A 23,806-nucleotide genomic window follows, 5' to 3' on the forward strand; every position below is an offset into this window, starting at 1 on the left:
TAAACTTGAAACGCACGAAGACAATGATAATGCATCAAAACGCTAACAAAAGTTTTTTTTTTTTTTAGCACTTCTATACAAACTGTGGATATGTTTACTGCAGCAGTTTCTTTTAGTTGAATCTTACAATTAAATCTGGAAGATCAAAGCATGCTGCTGTAATAATAATACTACAATCTACATCCAGATCTGAACCACAAAAGAATCTGAAATACCCCCGCAGTCTTTACACTAGGAATAGGCCACTCCAAAGGTTTACCACGGAAATAATTAGTGGAACTACTTGACCTGGATTGACGTGCATTGGTTCAATGAAATCATTTACAAAAGAAAGCCATGTTTGGAACAAAGCCCTGAAATTCATTTCCTGGAATCACCCGTCCGCTTTGCAAATGTGTGGCGGTTTATCTAGACATGGTGAAGATGAAGAGCACAGAACTGAAGCATGGTGGGTTTAAAAGATTAGCATTTTTTCTACAACTGATACACCACTGCATGAATGAAAAAAAAAGTAGTTGACACATTTAACTGAGAAGCCAGTGCTGGTTTACTCTGAAAGGCAACACTGGGAAACCAACTGGTTTGTGCCCAATCCCTAGCTTTCAATAACAGCCAAATACAGACATTATTGTCTAAGCTACTCCCCTACAAGGAGCTGGTCTGTGTCCCATGACCCTAATCCTCAAGTTGAGGACCATCACACCACAACAGAAAAAAATTACATCATATACAAACATCACAATCTAGAACAATATATATATATATATATATATATATATATATATATATATATATATATATATATATATATATATATATTTATTTATTTTTCAAAAATAGAAAACATTATTTCTCTCTTTTCCAGTCCACAGTATTACATACCACAGTTCTTTCTGTAACCGTTGTCCAAAGCTGTTTGTTTACAACGAAACCTTACCAATCGTGGCTATATTTTCATTTTTCTCAGAACGATATACAGCAGTAGCAGAAACATTTAGTTTTAAAGAGTCTCTCTCTCAGTGCATTTCAGAACCCGGTTTAACTGGACGGAATCTTAGAAAGCACACAAGTCCAATAGTAGCAGCATCATGGTAGTTGGGTTTGAGAACAGGAAGTGTCAGACATTACTTCCAAAACTGCTAGTACTGTTGGATAGGGTGGTTAAAGTTCCATCTAGATTCATTCAGTGAAACAAAAGAAACGATCCTCCATTAGTTAATGGCCCTTCTGATGAAAAGGCAGATTTCATTATCATAATAAATAATACTTGGTAACTTCCATTTATGCCAAACAGCCAGTTTGATAATTACTGCAAGATAAACATGCCTCCAAATAACATTTGTTTAGCAGTATAGCAGGTCAAAAGTCCAGTTACGTGATCCAACATTTTTTATTATTATTATTTTTTTGTAACTTAACATTTAAAAATTCTGCTTATCTAGACCTCAGTCCTACGGACAGGGCAGAGATAGTCGTCAGTTTAAATAACCTGCCCTTCCTCAGTGTTACTGAGCACCTTTGGAGAAAAACACCTCATACATACACCAACACCCTAGACAGAATTCCACATTTCCACTGGGCGTGACTGGTGAACTGTTCTGAATGGTTTTTTTCATATCACGCATGCTCAAATGGCTGACTGTGTTACATCCCTTTGGTTTATGTGATACTAAAAGTGGTATTTGGGGACATACAATATAATTGCCGTCATTAAGAAAAAATTATAATAATAATTATTTTGTACACTGGTATCGGAACAAAAAAAAAAACTACATTTAATTCCTACAGCATCTCATTGGGCTGAGGCACATCAGAGAACTGTACATTTAAATGACAACTACATTCAGGACGACAGAGTGATATTATATATAAATGATCATGCATTTACTGTTGCAGACCTTCTTCTAACCCTGTGTACTATTACATGCAGATGCTCAACTATACAGAACAGTTCACTATGGAATACCAGAACTTGCTCAATATGGCATACTCTAGCACAGGTGTGGACAACTCTTGTTTGCGACAGGGTCATTCCGCTCCAGGTTTTATAGGAACCATTTCTATTAGGACTTGGGTGAAACAAAGATCTGGACTGGAAGAGCCCTTGTTGCCCACCTCTGGTCTAGACACAGCAGTCCAGTGGATATGTGGTGTGATCGTACGGAGACTGCAGCATGATTGTCCAGAGCTGCCCTTTGTCCAGCACTGGTCCTGGACATCAGAGGTAGGAACTGTTGGCTGTTTTAAAGCTTTCGTCAGTCAGTTTCTCTAGTGCCACCAGCACAAGAAGTGGTTTTGTTTAAGTTCAGTATCATGTTGGCCATTCTATGATCTCCAGAACCACCCAATACTGACTTTTGTCATTCAACAGCAGCTTGAAACTCAAGGCACTTTCGTCTTTTTCTGAGAGTGGTAGAGGCTAGTGAGAGTATGGCTTTGATTAGATCTGTTAATTTTAGCAAGGATCCCTGGAATGATGCAGGTGCTCCACACGTGTGCATTAAATAATCTGGGGGGGGGGGGGGGGGGGGAGTAAAAATAACAAGTACAGATTTTAAAGCACAGTGCACTTCAGTTGCCATCTTTACTACATAAGGAAAATGGAAAAAGTGTTGATTAGGGTAAATAATCCACTGTCCAACAGTGGATTATATACCAAAACTCATGAAAAATAAAATACAGAAATAAATAAAATTAAACCTTTTTGTACCTTAGAGTTTCAATTAAACTTGTAATTATTGATTGCTGTAGTTTACTGTGGTTTCAACTGAAAATGTTGGATTTATGTGGAAGGGTGTTTTAAATATGGGTAACTGCACATGTGCAAAGCAAGGATATTTTTCCAAGGATTTTGCCAAATGGAAAGCAGATGAACCAATCAACGCCATGAACTTGCTGGTCACTGCCAACTCCTGAGCTAAGGATGAATCCAGATCTCCAGAGTCTTACTGAGGAAAGCTTGATTTCTGCTGATGACTGAAGCCCCACTGTTCATAATGGATGTAAATGTATTAAATAAATAACAACCGCCGACCTCTTTTGACTGTGTACGGCCCTAGAATCATGGATTACTCACTCCATCAATCAATTTCTTCTTCCTGATAAACTCCTCCTGCCTTGTCTCCTGTGAAGACCCAGGTGAGTGTGAAGTAAGGTGGTTGCCCCTGGAATGTATCCCACTCTTATTTCCAAGTGGGCAGGCTTGTTCCTTTAGGACTCTTACCCGGTCGGCCTACAGCAGTCCTCAGACTGGGCGAGCTGGGCTCACAGTGCTTCACTACCTTAGTGGCAGCTGGCACAGCAGCTGTTGCAGTTCTTGTTCTCACACCAGCAGAATTCGACCGAGGTGACCGCCCATGCTGCCCACTCCCTGTACCTGTGGGAGTCAAGTCAGGCCCACTGGAGACTCTTTTGGGAACTCTCAGTGAGGAAGCCCGGTTAATGCTTGTTGGTGACAGAGTCGGCTTCTCCTTTTCCAGTTTAGTTTTTTCAGGAGGGCGCCTCAGGGATTTGTTTTTGGGTTCAGGGGTGATACTGGGACCCTTCTCTTTTTCCCTGAAGCTGCCGGGACATCTGACGTCCGGAGAGGCCGACACAGCTGGCCTGTGCGGCATAGTACTGCGCAATCCACCACGGGGGAATAACGGCAGCTTTGAGTCTCGTGGCAAAGCAGGCACCGGCTCCTCCAGCTTAATTCCCTTCTGCCTCAGAGAGCCCACGAGGGCTGTGCTCTGCTCTTTCAAAGACTGAGATCTCTTTGGCACAGTGCCGGCCTCATTAATTTTAGTCCTGTCTTTTATAGAGTCTTTGTGTTTACTCACTTCCAATTCCTTCTGCTGAAACACTGCACTTGCACCTCCTCGCTCCCTTGTTTCACTTCCGCGAACCTTCAAACTCTTACTTTCAGATTCCCTCATTGCCCTCATGTTTCCCTTCCTTTCGCTCTCCATTGCCTCTCTTTGCATCGCTGTTGATTCCCGTCGCCATTTAGTGCAATGGCTGGGCGCAGGCCTCTGTACCGCAGAGGTCATGTTATCATAAGAATTCAGCCCTCTCACCAGCGTGTGGCACTCCAGTGACTCTCCCACTTTGGGGTACTCTGGTACCGGGCGCACACATTCCTGCAGTCCTTCCTCCACTGGTTTTGGGACAGGCACTGCTGCAGCAGCTGTTTTGCCCTGTCCAGAGGTGCTGAGGCTCATCTGTTGGCTCAGGACTCTTTCTGTTACCTGCCGCATGAATTGGACGCTCTGGGCAGGGCAGTCTTCCTGAACAAACTCCTTGGTCTCCACTGTGGTCTTCTCTGGCAGAACAGAGGGCAGCACCTCTGAGGAGTATAGCCTCTTACTTGAGTCTTCATTGGCCAGAATGCTCAGCTGGGGGCGGGGCTCTCTGGGGCGGAAGCTCCGCCTGTTCCACGAGTTGCGCAGGTTCCTCTCCAGTGTTAGCTCTAGGTCATCATCCAAGGCGTTCTGCCCCAAACCCCAAACTGAGCAGGTGGCGACTGAGCACTGCTTCTCTAAACCCTCCTCCTCCCTTTCCTGTCGCTGCACCCGTCTCAACTCCTGCAGCTCCCGCTCCTGGTTCTCCTGAACAATGAAAGAGACCACAGAGTTAAAAATCCCTCAGAGCCAGTGAAAACACTCCATTAACTAACATGCCTAGACATTGTTGTCTCTAGTAAGCAAAGTAATTGCACATGTCCCAGCAAAACAGTATTTACAAGTGTAAATGTGCCCTTGTTGTGTGCCCTTTCAGTCAACACATGTACCTAGAATCCCAGAACCCTAAATGCAATTTGAAATTTATAACACTGACTTAGAAAATTACTGTATTCATAAGTATAGGATGTATCAACAGCAAGATATGAAGGCTGCCAAGAAAGAGAAGGTATTTCATTTGTGCAAATCTGTGTCTGACACCTACCTGAATAGCTTTGATGAATTTGTCACAGAAGCTCTGGAAGACCTTGCAGGCTTCCTCAAGCTTGAACGTGTCGCCATCCTCACAGAAGAACTCGACCAGACACTGACTGGCCAGCCTCATGTCCTCCACCTCCCCTTGAGCCTGCAAGAGCCTCGACTCTGCAGCCTGGTAGGAAGAGGTAGAGAGAGGGTGAAAGAGAGGTAGGGAGGTAGAGAGAGAAGTAGAGCGAGAGCAAGGTAGAGAGATAGAGAGTCCACAAGAGTGAGAGAGAGGCAGAGAGAGAGCACAAGAGAGAGCGCAGTTAATCAGCTGAATCTCACAGCTGCATAGCTTACTGGCACTCCAATAAATTAATCCACACACTTTCACATCACATAATCCATTAGCAACCATGGTTTCTCAAACTGGCACAAAAATGAATCCACAAAAGAATTATGAAAACTTTAATATATATTTTGCTTATTTTTGGTAAGCACACATTGGAAAAAGGATATTCTCCAGTTAAAACTGCACCCTTGATTTTTTTATATGTTAAGCTCTGACTAAGCTTCAGAACGAACTGTTAAATATCACGGGGTCTAAATTGGCCTACTCTGGAACGTGTCTGTACTTTGTAATTGACCATTCCAGAATATAGATTTATAAGGCTAGGCATGCCCTGCGCCTCTAGCATTTCAGTTTTAGAATTATTAGAGTTCAACATCTAGATTCAGCTAACAGTTTTGTACTGCGATGACTTTATTTTGAGAAATTCCTGCTGGTAAAATAAATCTATTTTATCTTGAGTACTTCTGGGATAACAGAGTCTCCATATTTACCTGTAAAAAGGGCTGTGTCTGAGCCCTCAGCTCAGCCTCACCCTGCAGATTGTTCTGCAATCCATCCACTCTGCGCTGTAACCGGCACAGCTCCTCCACAACCGAGTCTTCCGATAACCTGAGGCACGACAAAAAAAGAGAATCCACTTAGCAACCAGTCCAAAAACAAACAAGAAGAAAAGATCAGTAATGACTCCAGCATACTCGTGGTAATGTAAAAACTTTGTGACAAACCTATTGGCAGGGCCCACATGCCTCAATTTGTCAGGGAAGGAAAGAAGCAGTTTGTCTTTCTTCTGAGCTTCCTGGAAAAGATTATAAAGTTTTTTTTTGTTTTTGTTTTTTTTGTTTTTAAGATTGGTGTATATTAAAGCCTTTAAAATACCGGGAAATTAAAAGATTTGAAGGGTAAAATTTAACTGTCAAGAGCCAAAAAGCATTATATCAAAGTTTTGTGATTTATTACATTTTAAACTCTAAACTCTAAACTTTGAACCTGCCGATTCCTCTCGTGGCAAAGAAAGGAATACTTGCATCCCTCTGAGTCACAATGAGGTTTAAATGTTAAAAGTTATCAGTCATTGTCAAAAAAAATAAGATTAAAAGGGGGTCTTTTGCTGTACTGCAGGGTTTTATAAAAAACAAAAACGCATTGAGAAGTGTAAAGGCAGATAGTTTGCAAGTTCCAATTACTTTAATCCTAAAAAGAAAATACTCATGTCCACTCGCTTCAAGATAGGGTCCACTGTATTTTTTACAGTGCCCAAACAAGGCTAATTTCTGAACAATAATTCTTTGGTACCAACCTTAAACCAGCAAGACATGGCAAGAACATTTTAATGCATGGATGTTAGTTTGGAGTTCAAATTCAATTAGAAAAAAATAAATGGAGATAGAAGAGGGGGACGAGTGATGGATGAACCTGTCCTGACAAGCAGTTTTTTGGTTTTATACAGTTTGTGGTAGCAATCAACACATGCCAATACATACAGTAAAGACAGAAGTTTAGATTCAAATAATCAGAATTGCTTTAAGAGTACACTATCTGCACCACAATGCAGGAACTATACCAGGGAGCCCCAAGTGTCCTCTTTACAGAGCTGAGCTGGGGTTTGTAGAGAGTGTCTGATGAAGACTGGGCCATCACAAAGGGCTTGCTCTTGGGAACAGCCAGCACAGAGCACATTCTTTGCTTACCATGGCCACAAAGTGCAGAAGATTCATCCCTGGTTTGTTGGCTTTCGTGTCGGCAAGTTTCAGCAGAGATGCAATTCGAAATCCAGCTGCATTGCCAGCATATCCTCCCTGGATAATTAGAAAGACTCTTCATTCATAAGCACGCCATTTCAAAAGGTACAATGGTTTGGGTGTAACAGGTAGACTTCTAAAAGGTTAAACTGTGTAACTTGGCCAACAACGTAATCTGTGTAATATTACGCTCATGAGAGCATAGAAACTTTTGTCTGCTTGATTTGGCTACTTTAATTGATTTATTACAAGACCTGCTAGTTATACCCAAACAAAAACACAGACTAAAGCTTCACCCAACCTAGTTTCACACACACATAGCATTAAGTGGGATACTTACAGCATTCATGTAGTTTCCCGCCTTCAACACAAGCCGTAGAATTGTGTGAAGCTCCTGGCAGTTCAAGAGCTCTGTAACAAGTGGAAAAAAAAGGTTGAACCACCATTAAACCTTACCAGCATTTTTAATGCTGCAGTCCCATCCATTCACTCACACTTCAGGGCTAGCTCAGTTCCAAGGTAAAAAAAAAACTATTAACTTCTGCCACATAACGGCTGCTCAATAAAAAGTCACACAAAGACAGCATTGAAAAGGTTTAAGGCCAGCGCAGTTACAGAAACTGGCACAACAATAAACAGAGTTCAACTTCACTATACAATTACAGTGGGACCATTCCCTCCAAATCTAGGGGTAGGTTTACAAGCTTAAATGATCATTTGCATGCTGTGCTACGTTCCTGACAAACAAGTTTAAGTAACACGATTATGTAGTTCTCCATCCTTTAGTCCAGAGTACCCCATTCCCAGACTCCCTCCCTTACCCTGAGCTGCTTGCTTGAGCGTGCGGGCCGCGGAACACAGCGAGGTCACATGAGGCTCAAACTCCTCCTTTAAAACCATGGCTTCCAGACGCAGCTGAAAACTACAATAAGACAGGTAGAGGTTATATTGGAGGAGCTTCATTCTGTCAATAGACTGAAACCACATGCTGGAAAAACCTTATATTAGCAACATGTTTTGCCCCAGACACGCATCCAGGAATAGTGGTGTCAAATTTGTTGATAGCAAACAGGATGTTCATAGCCAGTGTTCTTCTATTCCCACTCAGTAGTTGCATCATTTATTAAAAGTAGAGATGCAAATATAATGTATCTGGGATGTTTACCCCATAACCACTGGGGACTAGGTTAAAAGGTGGGAATATTTATGTTCCTTTCATTTCCTGCCCCTACATAAGGGTTTTGGCTTGAATCACTCAACCAGTACCAAGTAACTTTACACAAAAACTACCCTAGGATAACTAAATAGCTGCAGTGTCTTAAACTGAAAATTAATAGAAATTGGCCAAGAGATACAGTACGTATTAGTACATTATTAGTTTACTGGCCCGCTGCTTTGAGTGGATTTATCACTTCTATGCTACTACAGCGGTCTGCAGTTCAGTGTGGTTATCTTCTCCAGAACTATATACAGAGCTTCAGCATTGAAAGAGTTACACTGAAAGTGAAAACAGAAATAACAGTCCTGCAACTCAGCGCCAAGTGTGCATCAGACAACATCCTAATGAGTGTACACACTGTGTGGGAGGAGGGTGATTTGCCAAAAGCAGCATCAGCTTTATTAGACTGGAGGAGTGCAGTCAAGCAATGCTGCTGAATCAGCCAGTGTGTCACTGTTTATGTCAAATTAATTGTTTTTTCACAGGCTAGGCAGGCCAGGGGTCCCACAGTGCATATGGGACAGGGGTCACCCTGGACAGGTCTCATCAGCCCTGCTCCTACAATGGGACAAGCAGCTTTGGAGGAAGCAGGACGTACTCTTCATGGTGTAAACGTCACTCTTAAAATGCAGTTTAATGCTACTTATTAACTATTGGTTATTAATGCACTACCTGATGCTCTGAAAATGTACTTTCAATAGAACCTAGTCAGAATATAATGTGTTGAAGAACATACCATTAAGGAACTTAATATTCATGATTTGGATTTTTGCTTCCCATTTAAAACATACAGCTTTACCCTACCCTTAAGTATCAATAATTACTGTGGCTCACCTGGGCACTTCCACGATCAACACCATGAAAAGGTCAGCCTCCCCCAGCTTGCTGCGATCTCCTTGGAAAGACTTCAAACGTTCCACCTGCATGGGGACCGAAAGGGACCCGCAGTCAACGCCTAGCAATGGAACACACACATACAAACACAAACACATACAAACACAAACACACGCACAAAGCAGCAATCTGTGCTACCATAGAATGGTCTTTTGTATCTTGACTGAGCAAATCAGAGTTGATGTAGTGCATTGCAAGGACCAGGGCAAGACAGTGTGTGTTTGAGAGGGATACTGTTCTCCACACTGCTGAATCTTATCCCTCAAACAAAATGTGTTTGTTTGAGAGAAGTTCCTTTGTTTGACACTGTGTGGGTATGGTGTAAATCAAGGCACATGACACAGGCAAATACTCCAGCCACTGTTCTCGTGTTGGAACAAAGGGTCACCAATTTGAACATTTATTTTAGGGTTCTCTTCTGGAGGGATGTGTCACCAGTACTGATCAATGCCTCCAAACAGCAATTGGGAATGTAAATATGAAGAGTCTGTACTTCTAAACAGACCACCAGCATTACTTTTCAGACTGCTCTTTGTACAAGTCTTGAATACAGACTCGTCCATCAACAGAGCAACCATCACCAGCCATCTAACAAGTCCTGCCATATGACTGAAGCAGACTTCCAACAGGGACATGCACAAGTCAGGGATTACAAGCAAAAACAAACAAAAAAAAAAAGAATGTACCTCTTCATTCTCTGGCAGCAGTTTGCAGAGTTCAGTCATTTTCTCTGAGCCATAAGACTGGCCGACTCCTTGTCTGATGTCCTCGATAATATCGGTCACCGCCCTGAAAGAATAAACACGTTAAACATTGAGATAGTCGCAGGTCACACTAAACAGAAGCTGGGTAGCAGAACAAAGGGAGAACGATTAGAGCCCTCTTCAATGAGGCACAAGACGTAACTGGAGTTATTGCGCAACAAACGCTTTCCTGGAATTCAAAGCACAATATCCTACCTGTAATCTCCCGCTCTAATACAGAACTTAGAGCCGCGTCAGGGATTGTATATTACCAATGTACTGGTTAGTACTAGCAACCAGAAAATCACCGGACCCCTTATTGAACAGTCATTTATTTATTTATCTATTACATGAAGATTTTTCACATATCAGATGATTAAGTATAAAACTGATGTGTCCTGATGCCTAGTCACTTCTTTGGTTATCGCTGTAGTATTTCAAAAAAAATTTAAAGGAAATCCCAGATATTGCTCCAGGTTTCAGCACTGCGTGCACATCTAGTTTGCGTGAGCCTGGCTGCAGCCAGGTTACTGCATGTGTCAGAGAACAAACAGACTTGTCTAACAAGTGAATGGGTGGTGATGTAGAAATTACTCAGCAAAATGACTGTGTGTGAGGGGTCATACATTGGAGTCTGTGATATTAATGTCCTGGAGCTGCTTGGAGAGTGAGTGTGTGTGTGGGAGGGGCGGTGGTGACCTGTCACTGAATAATCAATGTTATTGTGCACTTTTATAGTATTACAGTTCTAACATCAAAGACTGTGAACAGTCATGCCTCGGGGTGGTACATTTTGATAAATAGAAACCTCTAGTGAGTCAGGGGAACCTAGAGATTACATACATAGAACAGCTTGACCTTCAGAATAAAAGAAGTAAAGCAATAGAGATGAAGTAAATGCCATTAAAAAAAAAAAAAGTCTCAGCCACTGACTACATTCTCACTGTCTGCATCAAAACACAATTCTGTATGCTTTCTATATGCATGTCTCATTTCACAACCCACTTTAAAAGAATTTAAAAAAAATCCTGTTAGCCTTTTTTGTCATTGACTGTAGCTCACTTCTGACTCACTGAAATCACAGCTACTGTTGAAAACATTACAAGCCCACAGTCCCACAGCAATAGTACATTCAAAAGACACAATGGTGACGATGAAGTGTGGCGTTTACCACATCCTTCAAAAAGACCATATACTGTAACCGTGGGGCAGGGCACAGTGGGATGCAAATCTAAAAAGAACAATGCAAAGTGTACAGGCAGCAACATTTAAGCAGACCCGAACTGACTCCAACCATGATGTGTAAAAGCAACAAGGGTTGTGTACAGAAGCTTCAAACTTTACTCCATTAAAGCCACAGCAGCCCGTTTTCAAACACAACCGAGCCAGCTAATCCAAGTCCCCCCAGTTTCTATAACACAATCACAACCTGCCACTGTATAAAAGCCTTGGGGAGTGTGCCTGCCTGCCTGTCAGGTGCCCTTTACACCCGTGACTGATGCATTAAACTTGATAACTCCTGTCTAACAAAAGCCCTATAAAAGGTCACCTGTAACCTTCCTCTTTTTCTGTAATAAGCATTAACCTTTCATACAATGTAGACAGAAGTTAGAATGGTTCAAAAGTACCAACGACACACAAAGCAAGCAATAACAGTATTACTAAAGTTTACATTGCAGCCATTAACAGTAGCTGTGTATCTCAAACCACCGAGATACCCATGGGAGCCAGCAGCCCTTACCTTTTAAACTGCCTTAGAAATATCCCCACATTCATGCTCCTCTTTGCATCCAACAGAGACACCTGCAATTCATTACAAAGAACATGCAATGTAGTAAAACGTACACAGAGCACAAGTCAGCAGGCACTGTCACTACATCACTCAAGCATTGACAAGCTTGGCACCTAAACAAAAGACAATTCAAGTAAAGTTTGTTTTTCTGAGAAGGAACAAGAGGCAGGTAGTTTAATAATAATAATCTCCTTGTGATTGGACTTCTGCTCTTTCATTAGAACATGTTCTTGTCAATACAGGATAAGCGTTTATTGAAACCAATGTATTTGTTGGGGTAAATCCATTGTGCAACGTGGACTCTCCTGTGGTTAAAAGCCCGCTCACACCATTTAATATTTTGATTTATATCACCACACCATGACCTCAAAGCAGCTGCCATTCAACTTATTGGTTGTTAATTAAAACAAGGTTCGGCCTGAAATGAAATGGTAAACTTTGCACACCTTGATTCAGAGGACACTGGGTAAAAAGCAACTAGTTTTAGTTTACCACAGTAACCGTAGCCAAGTAGCTCACCTTCTCACTATTGGTATCCATGGGCGAGCTGCAGCGCCAGCTCCAACGGCCCACGTTCGTCCCGGCCGGCGACACACTCTCCTTCCTCCCAAACAGCTCCTCCATGCTGGTGGTGTCGATCTGAAAATCATCACTCTGCGCATCGCTCCACACGCTGTTCTTCCCCAAAATCCGATCCTTGGGAATAGCATCCCAGTTAAAATTCCTCAGCTTGGACCTCCGAGTCACATCTTGGCGGGAGAACGGGGAGCCGAAAGCGGAGGCCCCGTTCTCCCAAGAGGGGGTGGGGGTCCTCCTCCTCCTCCCTCCTCCTCCACCCCCTGGCGGAGTGGGGCATTCCAATAGTGTTGCAGGAACGGGCTGCGTTTCCATTGGTTTGACTGTAATATCCGTCAGAGCCGGGCTCTTCTCGTACATCGTAGCAGAGACTCCATGAAAGCGGTTTTCCTTGGCTCCAACGTTCAAGTTAATCAGCATTGTGGCGAAGGACAACCTCTCATGGTCTCATTGTCGTGGCTTAGTCTCTCTCTGTTCACCAATAATTCTGCATCCCTCTCTGTGGAAAAAGAAAACAATTTTATACTTCAATCCTCATACCGTGTGGCATTTCACAACAATTTTTCTTGTACACTAGAGCAATTTAATTTTGAATATAATAATAACAACAACAACAACTGGAGCCATATGCAAATACCATATTGGGAAATCACATATTTGGTGGTGGGAATAACAGCATCCAACAGTACAAATAATCTTAAATGCTCTGTTGTAGCTGATGGTTTTGGCCTGCCTGTTTCAGCTTTGCAGCCTCCAATTACAGCTTTAGTATTTCATGCTTTATTCAAGCAAAACCCACACAAACCAAATTAAACTTAATCTCTTAGCCCTAATCACAACTTTTCAAAGTAAAAAAGAAAAAAAACAAAAAAAACAGGCTGAAACATTCCAAGTGCCTCTTTGAACAAGACAGCACTAATACAAAAAGCTGTATAAATGACAAGGAGAACACAGTCCAGACAGACAGAGCAGGCAAACTAGAGCTGGGTGCTGCGAGATCTGGGACTGATCTTAATTGCCTGCTCTGGTTTGTGTTTTCTTGCATCACAGAAAGGTGTCAGTTACTTAACCTAGCTTAGGCTTTCTTCCAGGTCCAAGTTGAAACAAAAATAAGACAGTTAGTGACTCAGTGTCAATTGCCAACCTGGATGTTTTTACCTGTGAAAAAAACAATCCTAACCTTGCTACCATGCGCACACTTAGATCTCTGCTTTACTGGACCATTTTCCATACAAGATGAACATTCAATTAAAAAGTATATAAAAATGCTATCTGAACACCAGACACCAATGTATATTTAAGGTGTTTCACATTTATTATGCTTTTTTTTTTGATGAGATCATTTTATAACCACCTACTTGCTGCTGCAGTAGAGAACGCACGTGTCTACTTTGCTCACAGGTGAAAGCTGAGTCACCAACCAACACGTTCTAGGAACTGGAAGGAAGCTTCTACTACAATCTAAAATTAACTACTGGGACTGTCAACCATGCCTGGTTTCTAATCATTTAGTGCACGTAATTCTGTAATATACTTAAGTCAAGAATTCCATTTTAGACAAACTGCAAATCATTGCATAACTGTTCAATGTTAAAAGCCTGCAGGTTTAGCGTCAACCAAACACATGAGGAAAGCGCCCCATCACAGCGTAATGGCTGGTACTTTCCTTTCGCAGGTCACACGAACAGAAAAACTCAAAACAAAACAAACTTGTACCGGTCAGGTTTCACAATATTACATTTTTTAACGCTCGAACTACACATGGCTTACTAATTTCTCATTATAAAATAAACGGCATTTCAGGTCTCAACACACAATTTCATAACTTGCTCACACCTTTGGTAGCCACACACATAGAAACAAAAGGCCATTCCTTTGGATATTCAACTCAATTTAGACGAAAAAGCAAGTTACTGGGTCAAAAGCAAATTTGACAAACATTAACCGAATCTCTAGTGCTTAAACCGTGACATGAGACGTAAACATTTTTTTTTTTTTTTTTTTTTTTTTTAACAAAGCAATAGTTATCAGTCGCTTTTCTTTTAACTGTCTACTTTCACGAGGCATTCCCTTTTTTTCCTTCCTCTATTGAACCTTTCCTGGAAATACCAACACCGGTTACCTTTGCAGCGCAGCGCGTATACAAAATGCAAGTGACTAAACCTTTGCAAAACACCTTTTCTTCACTTTCCCATTTGAACAGTCTCTTAACAGACGCTCCTGATGCCTTCTTCGACAACAGAGGGGGATATTTCCCGACGAAGCGGAGCAACACACAAAACAATTACCCCTAAGGATTTTTTTTTTTTAATCCGATCAATCAAACGTTTATTTAATATGGGGTCAAACACAGAGGTTTGGGTTGTGGTTACTTTGTTTTTGTTTTGTTTTTAACCATTATGCAAAACTCGGTTGTATGGATGTTATATAAAGTTAACTGGGTCCGTCAAGTTGAATGGATTTAGGCATTATCCTGTTTGCAGATACGTAGTGACAAAACTTCCAGTACTAAAATACCTCACTCAGACTTTTAAAAAGTCCTCTGGATCTACCATGAAACATTAAAACTGTGTAACTGCCGATAGAGCGCCTAATCTAGGTGACTACAACTAAATGCGCCAGTCCCACTCCGAGTTAACACACTGCGTAATTATTGTTAACCTCTTCTCAACATCAATCGTACCTAACAGAAAAAATACACAGTACAGGCATCCTCCTCAAATATAAACAGTTGCCATACGGCAACACGCCAGACATGCGATATACTTATTAAATAACTGTTTCTAAAACGAAATGCTAAAGATTTAATAAACTGTGATTTGACTTCAGTCCCAGGAGTCGGCACCTGCCATCGACGTACAAAAAAAAAAAAAAAAAAAAAAAATCACTGTTTACAAAATGTTCTTGATTAAAATATACACAAACATCATGTATACATTTAAATACACTCAAAACAGCAACATTCTATTGATATATTCAATTCTGTTTTTTTTCATTTGTTCAAAATCCATGTTGCACCGTCACACTGAATACATTGCCACTTTAAAACTTAAAACAAATAATAAACAATTTCTAGTAAAACACAAGAGTAAATACTTACATTATTTGTTTAGTTGCGCTTTTTTGTTTGTATGTTTTGTTGTGTTTTGCAGTTGCATCCCAGTTTATTCCCAATAACAAAATGAAATCCCTTTACTAGGCTGCTAACATTTTCGGTCGTCTCTTTCAGACTGAGCCCCACATAAACTTTTCAAAACTTCTTCACCAACTTTCCTGCGGCTTCTGGGCCGCGCGTGCGCAGGAACATAGGATTTAAAGGGGCAGGCGCTTTAATTGCTTTGTAACTCAACTCGCTGGGAATCAGTTTACGTTGATGGATAACAAAAAAAAGGTGTTGGGATGGATGGATGGATGGATGGATGGATGGATGGTTGGTTGGTGAATAGATTAAATTACAAAAAAATAAACAACAGATTTGCTGCGATACAATTCTCATAGATTTTAACAAAAGACAATTTTAAGTGTAAATTTGCAGTCGTTTCTATAATGTTTTTTTTGTTTTTGCTTTTGTTTTTGTTTTTTTTATTTTTTATAAGGCCAAGGTGCAGTCGTTAAATGCTTGTTTTTACAGACAGCACCTTAAAAAGAAAATGCACACACACACACACACACACACACACACACACACACACACACACACACACACACACACACACACACACACACACACCCTAACCAGGAATACCTTTATGACTTGCATACTGTAGCTTTCTCAAAGCTTTTGGTTAGATATCATGGTAACTATTTATTTATATAATCTATGTTTATTGTCTTAAGATGCAATTTAGTTCATAATTCAAGATTTCATAGCTAGCAAGGATAGCTATGAACTTCTGACCCCAGAACCCATAATTAATGCTTCCTATATTATGTTATACTTAAATTGTAGGGAAATAGCAACCAATTATATGATTCACTATGCTTATCTGCTATCTGCCCAAGCTTTTAAAACATCACAAATCTAGAACTGATTGATTAGTGCAAGTACTTGGTAAGTTCTATTTAAAAAAAAAAAAAGAAGTTTGCTGCTTTTAGGTCCATACCCCTAATTTTTAAGCCACTGTGTTTAATTAAATGTTGCAAGTTGATATCTCACTAACAGATTACATTGGTAGCAATTAATATGCTCATAGCATTTACCACAAAAAAAACCACATAAAAACAGTAGTTAAGAACCATTCACCCAGCTCTATCTGCAACTGTGCAAATGTGTTGTTAGTTTTAATTCACATTACTTTTTTTTTTTTTTTTTTTCAGAAAATGGGGTCAATCTAGGAGCTGGAGATTTGACTCAATATAAACCAAAGCGGATGGCAAAGAAACTGCAAGTCAGCAGTAATTCAAGCTTGGGGTTAAAATGAAGTGCCCACACTAACTGACCCTTTAGTGTCACTATGTATGACGTCACCCGACCCCTCAATTGAAATACAGTACTCTCATATGTGATACCCAGCTCGGTATTCAATAGCATTTTGTTGCAACAAAAAACAATTGATCTTAAGACTTATTTTTTTTTTTATATTTTATTTATCTGGTGAAGCTGTTTCAGTGTTTCTTCAATCACATGAATTTTAATGGTGCTATTTTAATCAAATGACATTTTACAATATATTTTTATAACAAGTATATATTTGCCTAGAGTAACAGTGTGATAAGCTTGCTTTGCCGAACTGCTCCACTGTATAAAGTGTACAAAGAGTGTAGCCGACTACAGTTGTGTTTTTGACATCCCAATGTCTTCACAAGGGTGTACACACTGGGGATCCATTGTAGCACTTTGGCACTTGTGTTGTCATATGAGGATACTGTTTGTGTTGGCATTGTAATGATGTAGGCTGCTTCTGGTTCTGATGGGGGTATACACTGATATTGTATAAGTGAATGTGATTTTCAATCTGTAATTTAAAGCTGTTCTCTACTGGACAGAGCTCCCTGGCTCCCTAAAAGATACAAGGTCAATCCCTGCTGTCTTCTGCAGTCAGGTAACCTGGACATACATGGCAACCTAAACCCAGGAACGTGTGGCCATTGGGACTTAGTGCAACCCTTCTGTACTTCAGCTGTTTCCTTTACTAATTCCGTCTGAATGTTTTGATACATAGGAACCCTGTTAAAGTTACATTCTTCTCAAGCAGCGGGAAGCTGGGTCATGTATTTTCTGCAAACCTCTGTCAGTCCACATATAAAACTTAGTACTGGCTTTTCGTATACAGTAGGCTGAATCTGGCTATGAGAAATTGGTTTGGTGGTCTAGACATGGCTTTCAGATAGCAGTAGTGACAAAACCACAAATAGATTTGGCAGTGGGCACCATTATAGGCAGACTCAAGAGAAGCCAAGGATTTGATACAAAGGAGAACTCATCCCTCGTCCCTCAAAGGGATACTTTCAGCTACCTTTTCCTAATATTTAATTTCTTAACATTTTAATATCCCAAATACGTGTGTACTGCTTACCATGCTTACTAGCTATTCCAGCAGCATTGCTTCTGAAAAGACTCACCAAGGCTGGTTATCTGAAGTGAGGTTGGTAAGCTCTGAAGCACTGTGCAACATTAATATTCTTCCCTATTTCACTTCAATAAATCAGCCTTGACAACTTTTTTCTGAAGCAGTTCTGGCTGGAGAATATAATAAACCATAATATACAATTATACATGATATATACATAATAGGATATTAAGCAGTTTATGAAAATGTAGGTGATATGAAGTTTGCCTTTAAGGGGGTCCCTAAAGTGGCTCCAGTGGTAAAGAGCGTGGGCCCTCCAGGGCAAGCTTGAGGCATGTTCACAGGGCATCATGGGTAGGTTCACTGTGCCTCTGCTTGTGTTATATATCCCTTCTCTCCTTTCTCAATCCAGCTCAAAAAAAAAAATCATAGTATATTACATTTAATGGCATCTGTGCATTTTCCTCACTTTGTAAAAGCTGTGAATTGTGTGTATTGGATATTTATATTTTATAAATTGTACTATAACTTGATTATGTTAGCTGTTGATTGTTATGTACTTTTGATAGGTAATTTATGATTTTAATGTTGTATGTATTTTTAATCAAATATTCAATAGGAGGTTATTGCTATAGTTTAGAGTAGAAGTACTATGGAGGTTTATTACAGTTGTCATCAATATCTGCCTGGGGACTGTCAATGGAAATTAGCCTACTGGCTAAATTGAAAATGCAATGCATCTTGTGACATGCAAGTGACACTTATGTTATAATTGTATGTGTCCCTGATAAATCAATACAAATAAAACACTATTGCTCTTTTTGAAATATCAATAAGACTATTGCGTGCTTCTAACTAGAAAACCTACAAAACTAGTTCAAACATGCTTGGCACTTGTTCCGATCTGTAAATAGTCATATTCAAAAGATACAGTACAATCAAGGAAGTTGAGATCACAGTGCCAAATAGCATCAGATTAATCCAGTGAAAGTGTATCAAAGTTCAAATGCTACAGATTGGACAATCTTGTCTATGAAGTGATGATGTCATGTCAATGGGATTTCTTCAGCGTGAAGCAGACTGCAGAATAAAGCTGTTTGGAACCACAAATAGGTGGGGATGTGTTTGATCAGTGCAGAGAGAGAGAGAGTGATACTGAGAGTGATAGAAAAATGGAAGCAGGAAGGAGGCTAGTTTTAGTACAGTGATATGTGAGTATATTTTAACAGACTTCTCCTATGTTATAGTGTATCTGGCAAATCAATTCCTTGTCACTTGCTCAGTAAAACATCATGTTACTGGTACTGGAAGGACAAAGCCCCTTGATGTTCTGTGAATTCAGAAACACAGAATAGCAGATCTTTGGGACGTCTTTCATCTGTAGCTGTACTAATAGAACTATGAATTTTATATTCATGGCTGTTCCTGGGGCAGTCGGCTCCAGGCAACATGTCAACGAGCAAGAGAGAGAAGGACAGAATAGTAGATGACAGGATGTATGAAAAGATTGAGCTTCTCATCTAATAACTAAACAATTTTGGGCTTCTCATGACTTCGAAATTAGTCAGCTAGACTAACGCCCAGATTGAGTGATGGAGCTCAAGTTATTATTCAATAGTGCTGAGTTAGCACACTCAAAGGTTGTTTCTGACTTTGTATTAATTTTACACAGATTTTGTTATTGAATGTTTAAATTATGGATGAATTAGCAACAGAATTGAAAGATTCATTCAAAACAAGATCAATTAAAATAAAGTCTCTTTAGTTTCTACAAAAGAAAACATGGTGAGGCAAGCAGCATTACAAGAACAGCCTTCAGCCTGCCCTGCTGACTACCACAAGGCTTCCTTTGGTGCTTTCTGCTAAACCCATCCCCTGGACTAGTGAACTGCAACGGGCACCATGTCTTGTGGAGATGAATACAGAAGAAAGGCAACAAAGCACAGACAACACCTCTTTACAGGAAAGCTTGACAAATACTATCGGGCAAACCACACAAAGGATTTGAGACAAATATTGTAGTCCTGTTACAATAGCACCCTTGCCATGCAACTGGCATGTCAAAATCTGAAAATGCTACCATTGTGGCACCATTCCATCAATGACTCATGCCGTTGTAGCTGCCCTTTTGTTACCATAGCACTGAACCGTTGCTTCATCATTGACGTGCTACTGCCTTGCACATGAAGACCAGGTGATTAGGGTCTCTCCACAGGAATGTTGTTACAAATTTAGTTTACCTCCATTTTTTTCCCCAATTTATGCTATCCAATTATTGTGCTCACCGCAGCAATCCATAAAAGAGCTGAGAAGAAGTGAAAGGCAGTGGGTCAATTGACTCTATACAGAGGATGCCTGGCCAGTAAGGTCTGCTGTAACACAGTCAATATTGTCTTTTGCTTCTCTAACCCAGAGCCAGTGCGATGCTCCCTGTGGAATCTCCAGAGTAGATCTTGCTCTCCTAACCATAGGACTGTATGACAGTTGTTCCTTTACCAGCTGAGCCATGCGGCAACCCACCACAGTATGTCTGCTATGCTGTGTTTGCTGGGTATTCCTATCTTTGGAGGGCTAATGTACAAGCAGAAATCTATTGTGAAGGTTTGCTCATGCACGGGAAGGCATCACTGTAGCAAGACTTCCAGTTTCATTACTTGTGTCTGTCCTCTATTGAGAACCAGCCAAGCAGTCTCTAGTGCAGCAATTCCAGGAGAAATGTATATCCATGGCTGTTAGTACTGATTTCTCCTCCACCCCCGTGGTATGTAGAATTGAAAAGTGTTCTAATTATTTCTATCAGGTCAAACATCTACTTTGCAAAAGCCTGTCAAAATGTTTTGAAATTTCTTTGCCAATATAAACCTGCACAGGAAATTCAGCAGTACATGTTTTATTAAAGAACAAAAATGAAAGCAAAGCCTTTCATAATGTGAGGAAGTACTGCAGCAGATTTTTCATTTTACTTATTTTGCAGACCCTGGAACAAAGAGCTATCATTTACCAAGCACAAGAGCTGGAAATGAAGAAACTCTGGCAGACACACAATCTATCAAAGTGCAGCTGATATCAATGACCCTCATGGAAACCAGGCTGAACTATATGACAACACCCAAAGCATTGATTTCAGTTTCGATTGGAAGCTGTTGACACCTTTTAGAACAAATAAAAAAGTGAATGTCTTTTAGTTACATTTTATAATGTCAATGTGTTTATATATTGAATATATTTTGCAGTAAAATTACTTTTTTATACTGATTTACAGTCAACCATCAGTCAACATGGACCATAGTGACACTTGATTGGTTGAGCTTTAGAAAGGTATAGAAGATTATTGTCCCTATTTTGAAGAGGGAAAGAACCGCTTGTCCACTTTGAAAGGATATTCATTATGAAACCTGTGACAGGGCGAGGAGCCCTGTACATTATTTGTTTGTTTATTTTTAGAAAGGGGTATCCCCCTGAACCCCTGTGTTATTTTGTGTTTGTTTATTTTTTTATTTATTTGTATATATGACGGCAAGGCCGAGTTTTGTAATTGTTTTATTAGATGTGAAGAGCCGTATGTTTTTCAGTGTGCATGGGGACCCCCATCCATATTAAAAACCTATGCAGAAGGTGTGTGAAACCTGTCACCTGTGTGAAAACCCTGCAGTTTTCCCTGCTCAAGGTGGGTGTTTGGAAATGGAGAACAGGAGTGCGAGAGGAGAGAGAGCAATTTAAATGTAAAAGAATATATAGGAACAGTGAAGGTGATTGCCCAGCCTGACCTATATAGGTTTTGTTTTGTGTTTGTGAATTGTTTTTGTTTGAATATTTGTTTTGCTCTGTGAGCAGAGTTTTTGTGTTTAAACCTTTTATTTAGTTTTGTGTCTTGCCTTTGATTTTTCTGTTCTGCATCTGGCCTGACGTCACCACTCGTCATCCTGTCACAATACCATATTCTATATATAATGGGTTAAAAGGGTAACTTTATGAAGGGCACTGATGCCTGTAATGTGTTATGCAGTGCATATCCAATTAGGTGGGGGCATGGATGGAATGGGTGCAGCTTGTTTCAGAGTAGACTATATTGAATGGATTATTGAATGTCAGCAGTGACTCTTCAGGGTTGTTGTTGTACAATGACCAGTTCTGGAAAAGATGATGTCTGGGACACTGTCTGCACTGTGCAATTCATTTCTGGGTCCCTGTGGCTTCCTGTCCCATTTTCCCACACGTTTAGAGCTGCTAATCTGTGCTAAATGAAAAGATTTAGAAGTTAATCAGTGACTGGGGCTGTTGCTTTTCTTCTTGTTGGGGGTTGTTCATGTTTGCTGAGATTTGGAGAATAAAAAGTGTCAGATCTCTCTATTTCCATGGGATTAACTCTGTAAGTTAATGATAAATCCTGACATCAAAGCCTTGGTGGAGCAGCATTCCCAAGCAGGCACCAGCCCCCCTTTTCCTCCTCATTGCGCAGTGGCTATACCTACTCCTCTGCAAAGAAAAGTATTGGATAACTTGAAAAACTCTCAACGGTAGAATATGTAGTAATACTGCAACTCTATGACAACCATATTGACTAGCCATTGTTTTCAATGACTTAAAGGCAACTGTGATTCTCCTGAACTTACTTACTTAGAAACAGGGATAAAATAACCAAATAAAGAAAATATAATTTTTTAAAAGGGAAAGGTATTTGTATTTCAAAATACCTTATGAACCCTAATGACAAAGAAAACGGAATCACAAATATTTTGATAGAATAATGTCTTTCTTTCATCTTTAAGGCTTCGAGAAGCCTGTAAAAAAAAAAAAAAAAAAAAAAAAAAAGGTCTTCAAATTATTTTCTCTGATCATTTTCAACAAGCGTGATCCTTCCCAAAAATAATAAAGCCCTTTTTCTGCTTGGATTCCCTAATCCAGTTATGTAAGTGACCCTAGTCATCCTAATTGGATCTTGTCCTGTAACCCTAATTGGCAGTAAAAGCATGTACTGCTGTTGCTGGTGTAGGGTCAAACAGACAGCAGTGAAAGCACAAAGTAACATGATGCAATTAATATATACGCTTATCTGTATTAACCGCCTTCATCACGGCAATCTGAATGACTTCAAAACTAAGCATCACTAATGATTGTTTCGAGACAATAGGGAGCATCTCACCTCCTGGGGTCTTGATTAAAGTGCTTGTCTGCGTTTCTAAGTGTCTGTGCGAGAGACAGTGTTTGGGAGTGTGTTAGTTCTGTCTGTGTCAAAATGTTTTTTGGGTTTTTTTTTTAAATATACGATGTTATGCAATACTATCACTCAGGATAGTCCAGTCCACGTTTATTTAATAGCATGTTCTGTGCCAGCCCCATATTAATGGTTGTGGAAATTCAGAAAAATTGTCATGATGCACACAAAGTCCATGCTACTGTCCATGTGCCCTTGTGAGTCAAAGAAAGACAGAGCTCTACACTGTTAAATGTAAGTGTGATGTTTCTGAAGATTTTTTATGCAGTTAAAACACAATTTTTCCCATTTTCCCACTTTTTGTGTGTAAATAAAGTTTAAAGTAAAATAATTTAAAAATTCAAGAAGAAAAAATTCCTGTTATTTCTGTATTATTACGTGTTTATATATATATATATATATATAGTGTGTTGTATATCTAAATTTAGAAATACTAAAAGGATAATGAATGACACACGTTTAGACTAGAAGTCCCTTTTCAAAGTCTTCATAGTCATGGATGCTATATTTTAATCAACCGTACAATGTGTGAAACACACTACAGCAGTGAGTATTCACCCTAACCATGTGGCCAAATGGAACTAAATCTGTGTTCTAAATCACACAGCTGAGGACAGCATCACCTGTGATAAGTGCAATGCCACCAACTCAGCTAATACAGCTCTGACAGTAGCTCTACTCCAGCACAAAACACTATCTTTAACATCAGTTCTATAATCACAAATTTAACACCAGGCAATACATACTATTTTAACCAGTCCATTCCCAATACTAATTGACAACATCCTTAAACCCAGCTCTTTCACACTATCCCTATTAACACCTGCCCTATCCCTATTAACACCTGCCCTATCCCACATATTGA

The 23,806-nt window shown here is 40.1% G+C and overlaps 1 protein-coding gene across 1 annotated transcript; it reads right to left on the reverse strand.

The window, feature by feature from the left end:
* Window positions 1-838: 838 nt before the first annotated feature.
* LOC121295891 (FH2 domain-containing protein 1-like) lies at window positions 839-15,475 on the reverse strand. Its single transcript, XM_041221013.1, has 12 exons — window positions 15,317-15,475; window positions 12,160-12,715; window positions 11,590-11,651; window positions 9,792-9,894; window positions 9,046-9,131; window positions 7,814-7,914; window positions 7,333-7,403; window positions 6,942-7,049; window positions 5,979-6,049; window positions 5,745-5,862; window positions 4,927-5,091; window positions 839-4,589 (listed from the first exon to the last, which is right to left on the reverse strand). The coding sequence occupies exons 2-12, from the start codon at window positions 12,634-12,636 to the stop codon at window positions 3,183-3,185; spliced, it is 2,769 nt and encodes a 922-aa protein (XP_041076947.1). The 5' UTR covers window positions 12,637-12,715; window positions 15,317-15,475; the 3' UTR covers window positions 839-3,182.
* Window positions 15,476-23,806: the final 8,331 nt, after the last annotated feature.

This window comes from Polyodon spathula, chromosome 20, assembly GCF_017654505.1.
Source record: "Polyodon spathula isolate WHYD16114869_AA chromosome 20, ASM1765450v1, whole genome shotgun sequence".
Lineage (NCBI taxonomy): Eukaryota > Metazoa > Chordata > Actinopteri > Acipenseriformes > Polyodontidae > Polyodon > Polyodon spathula.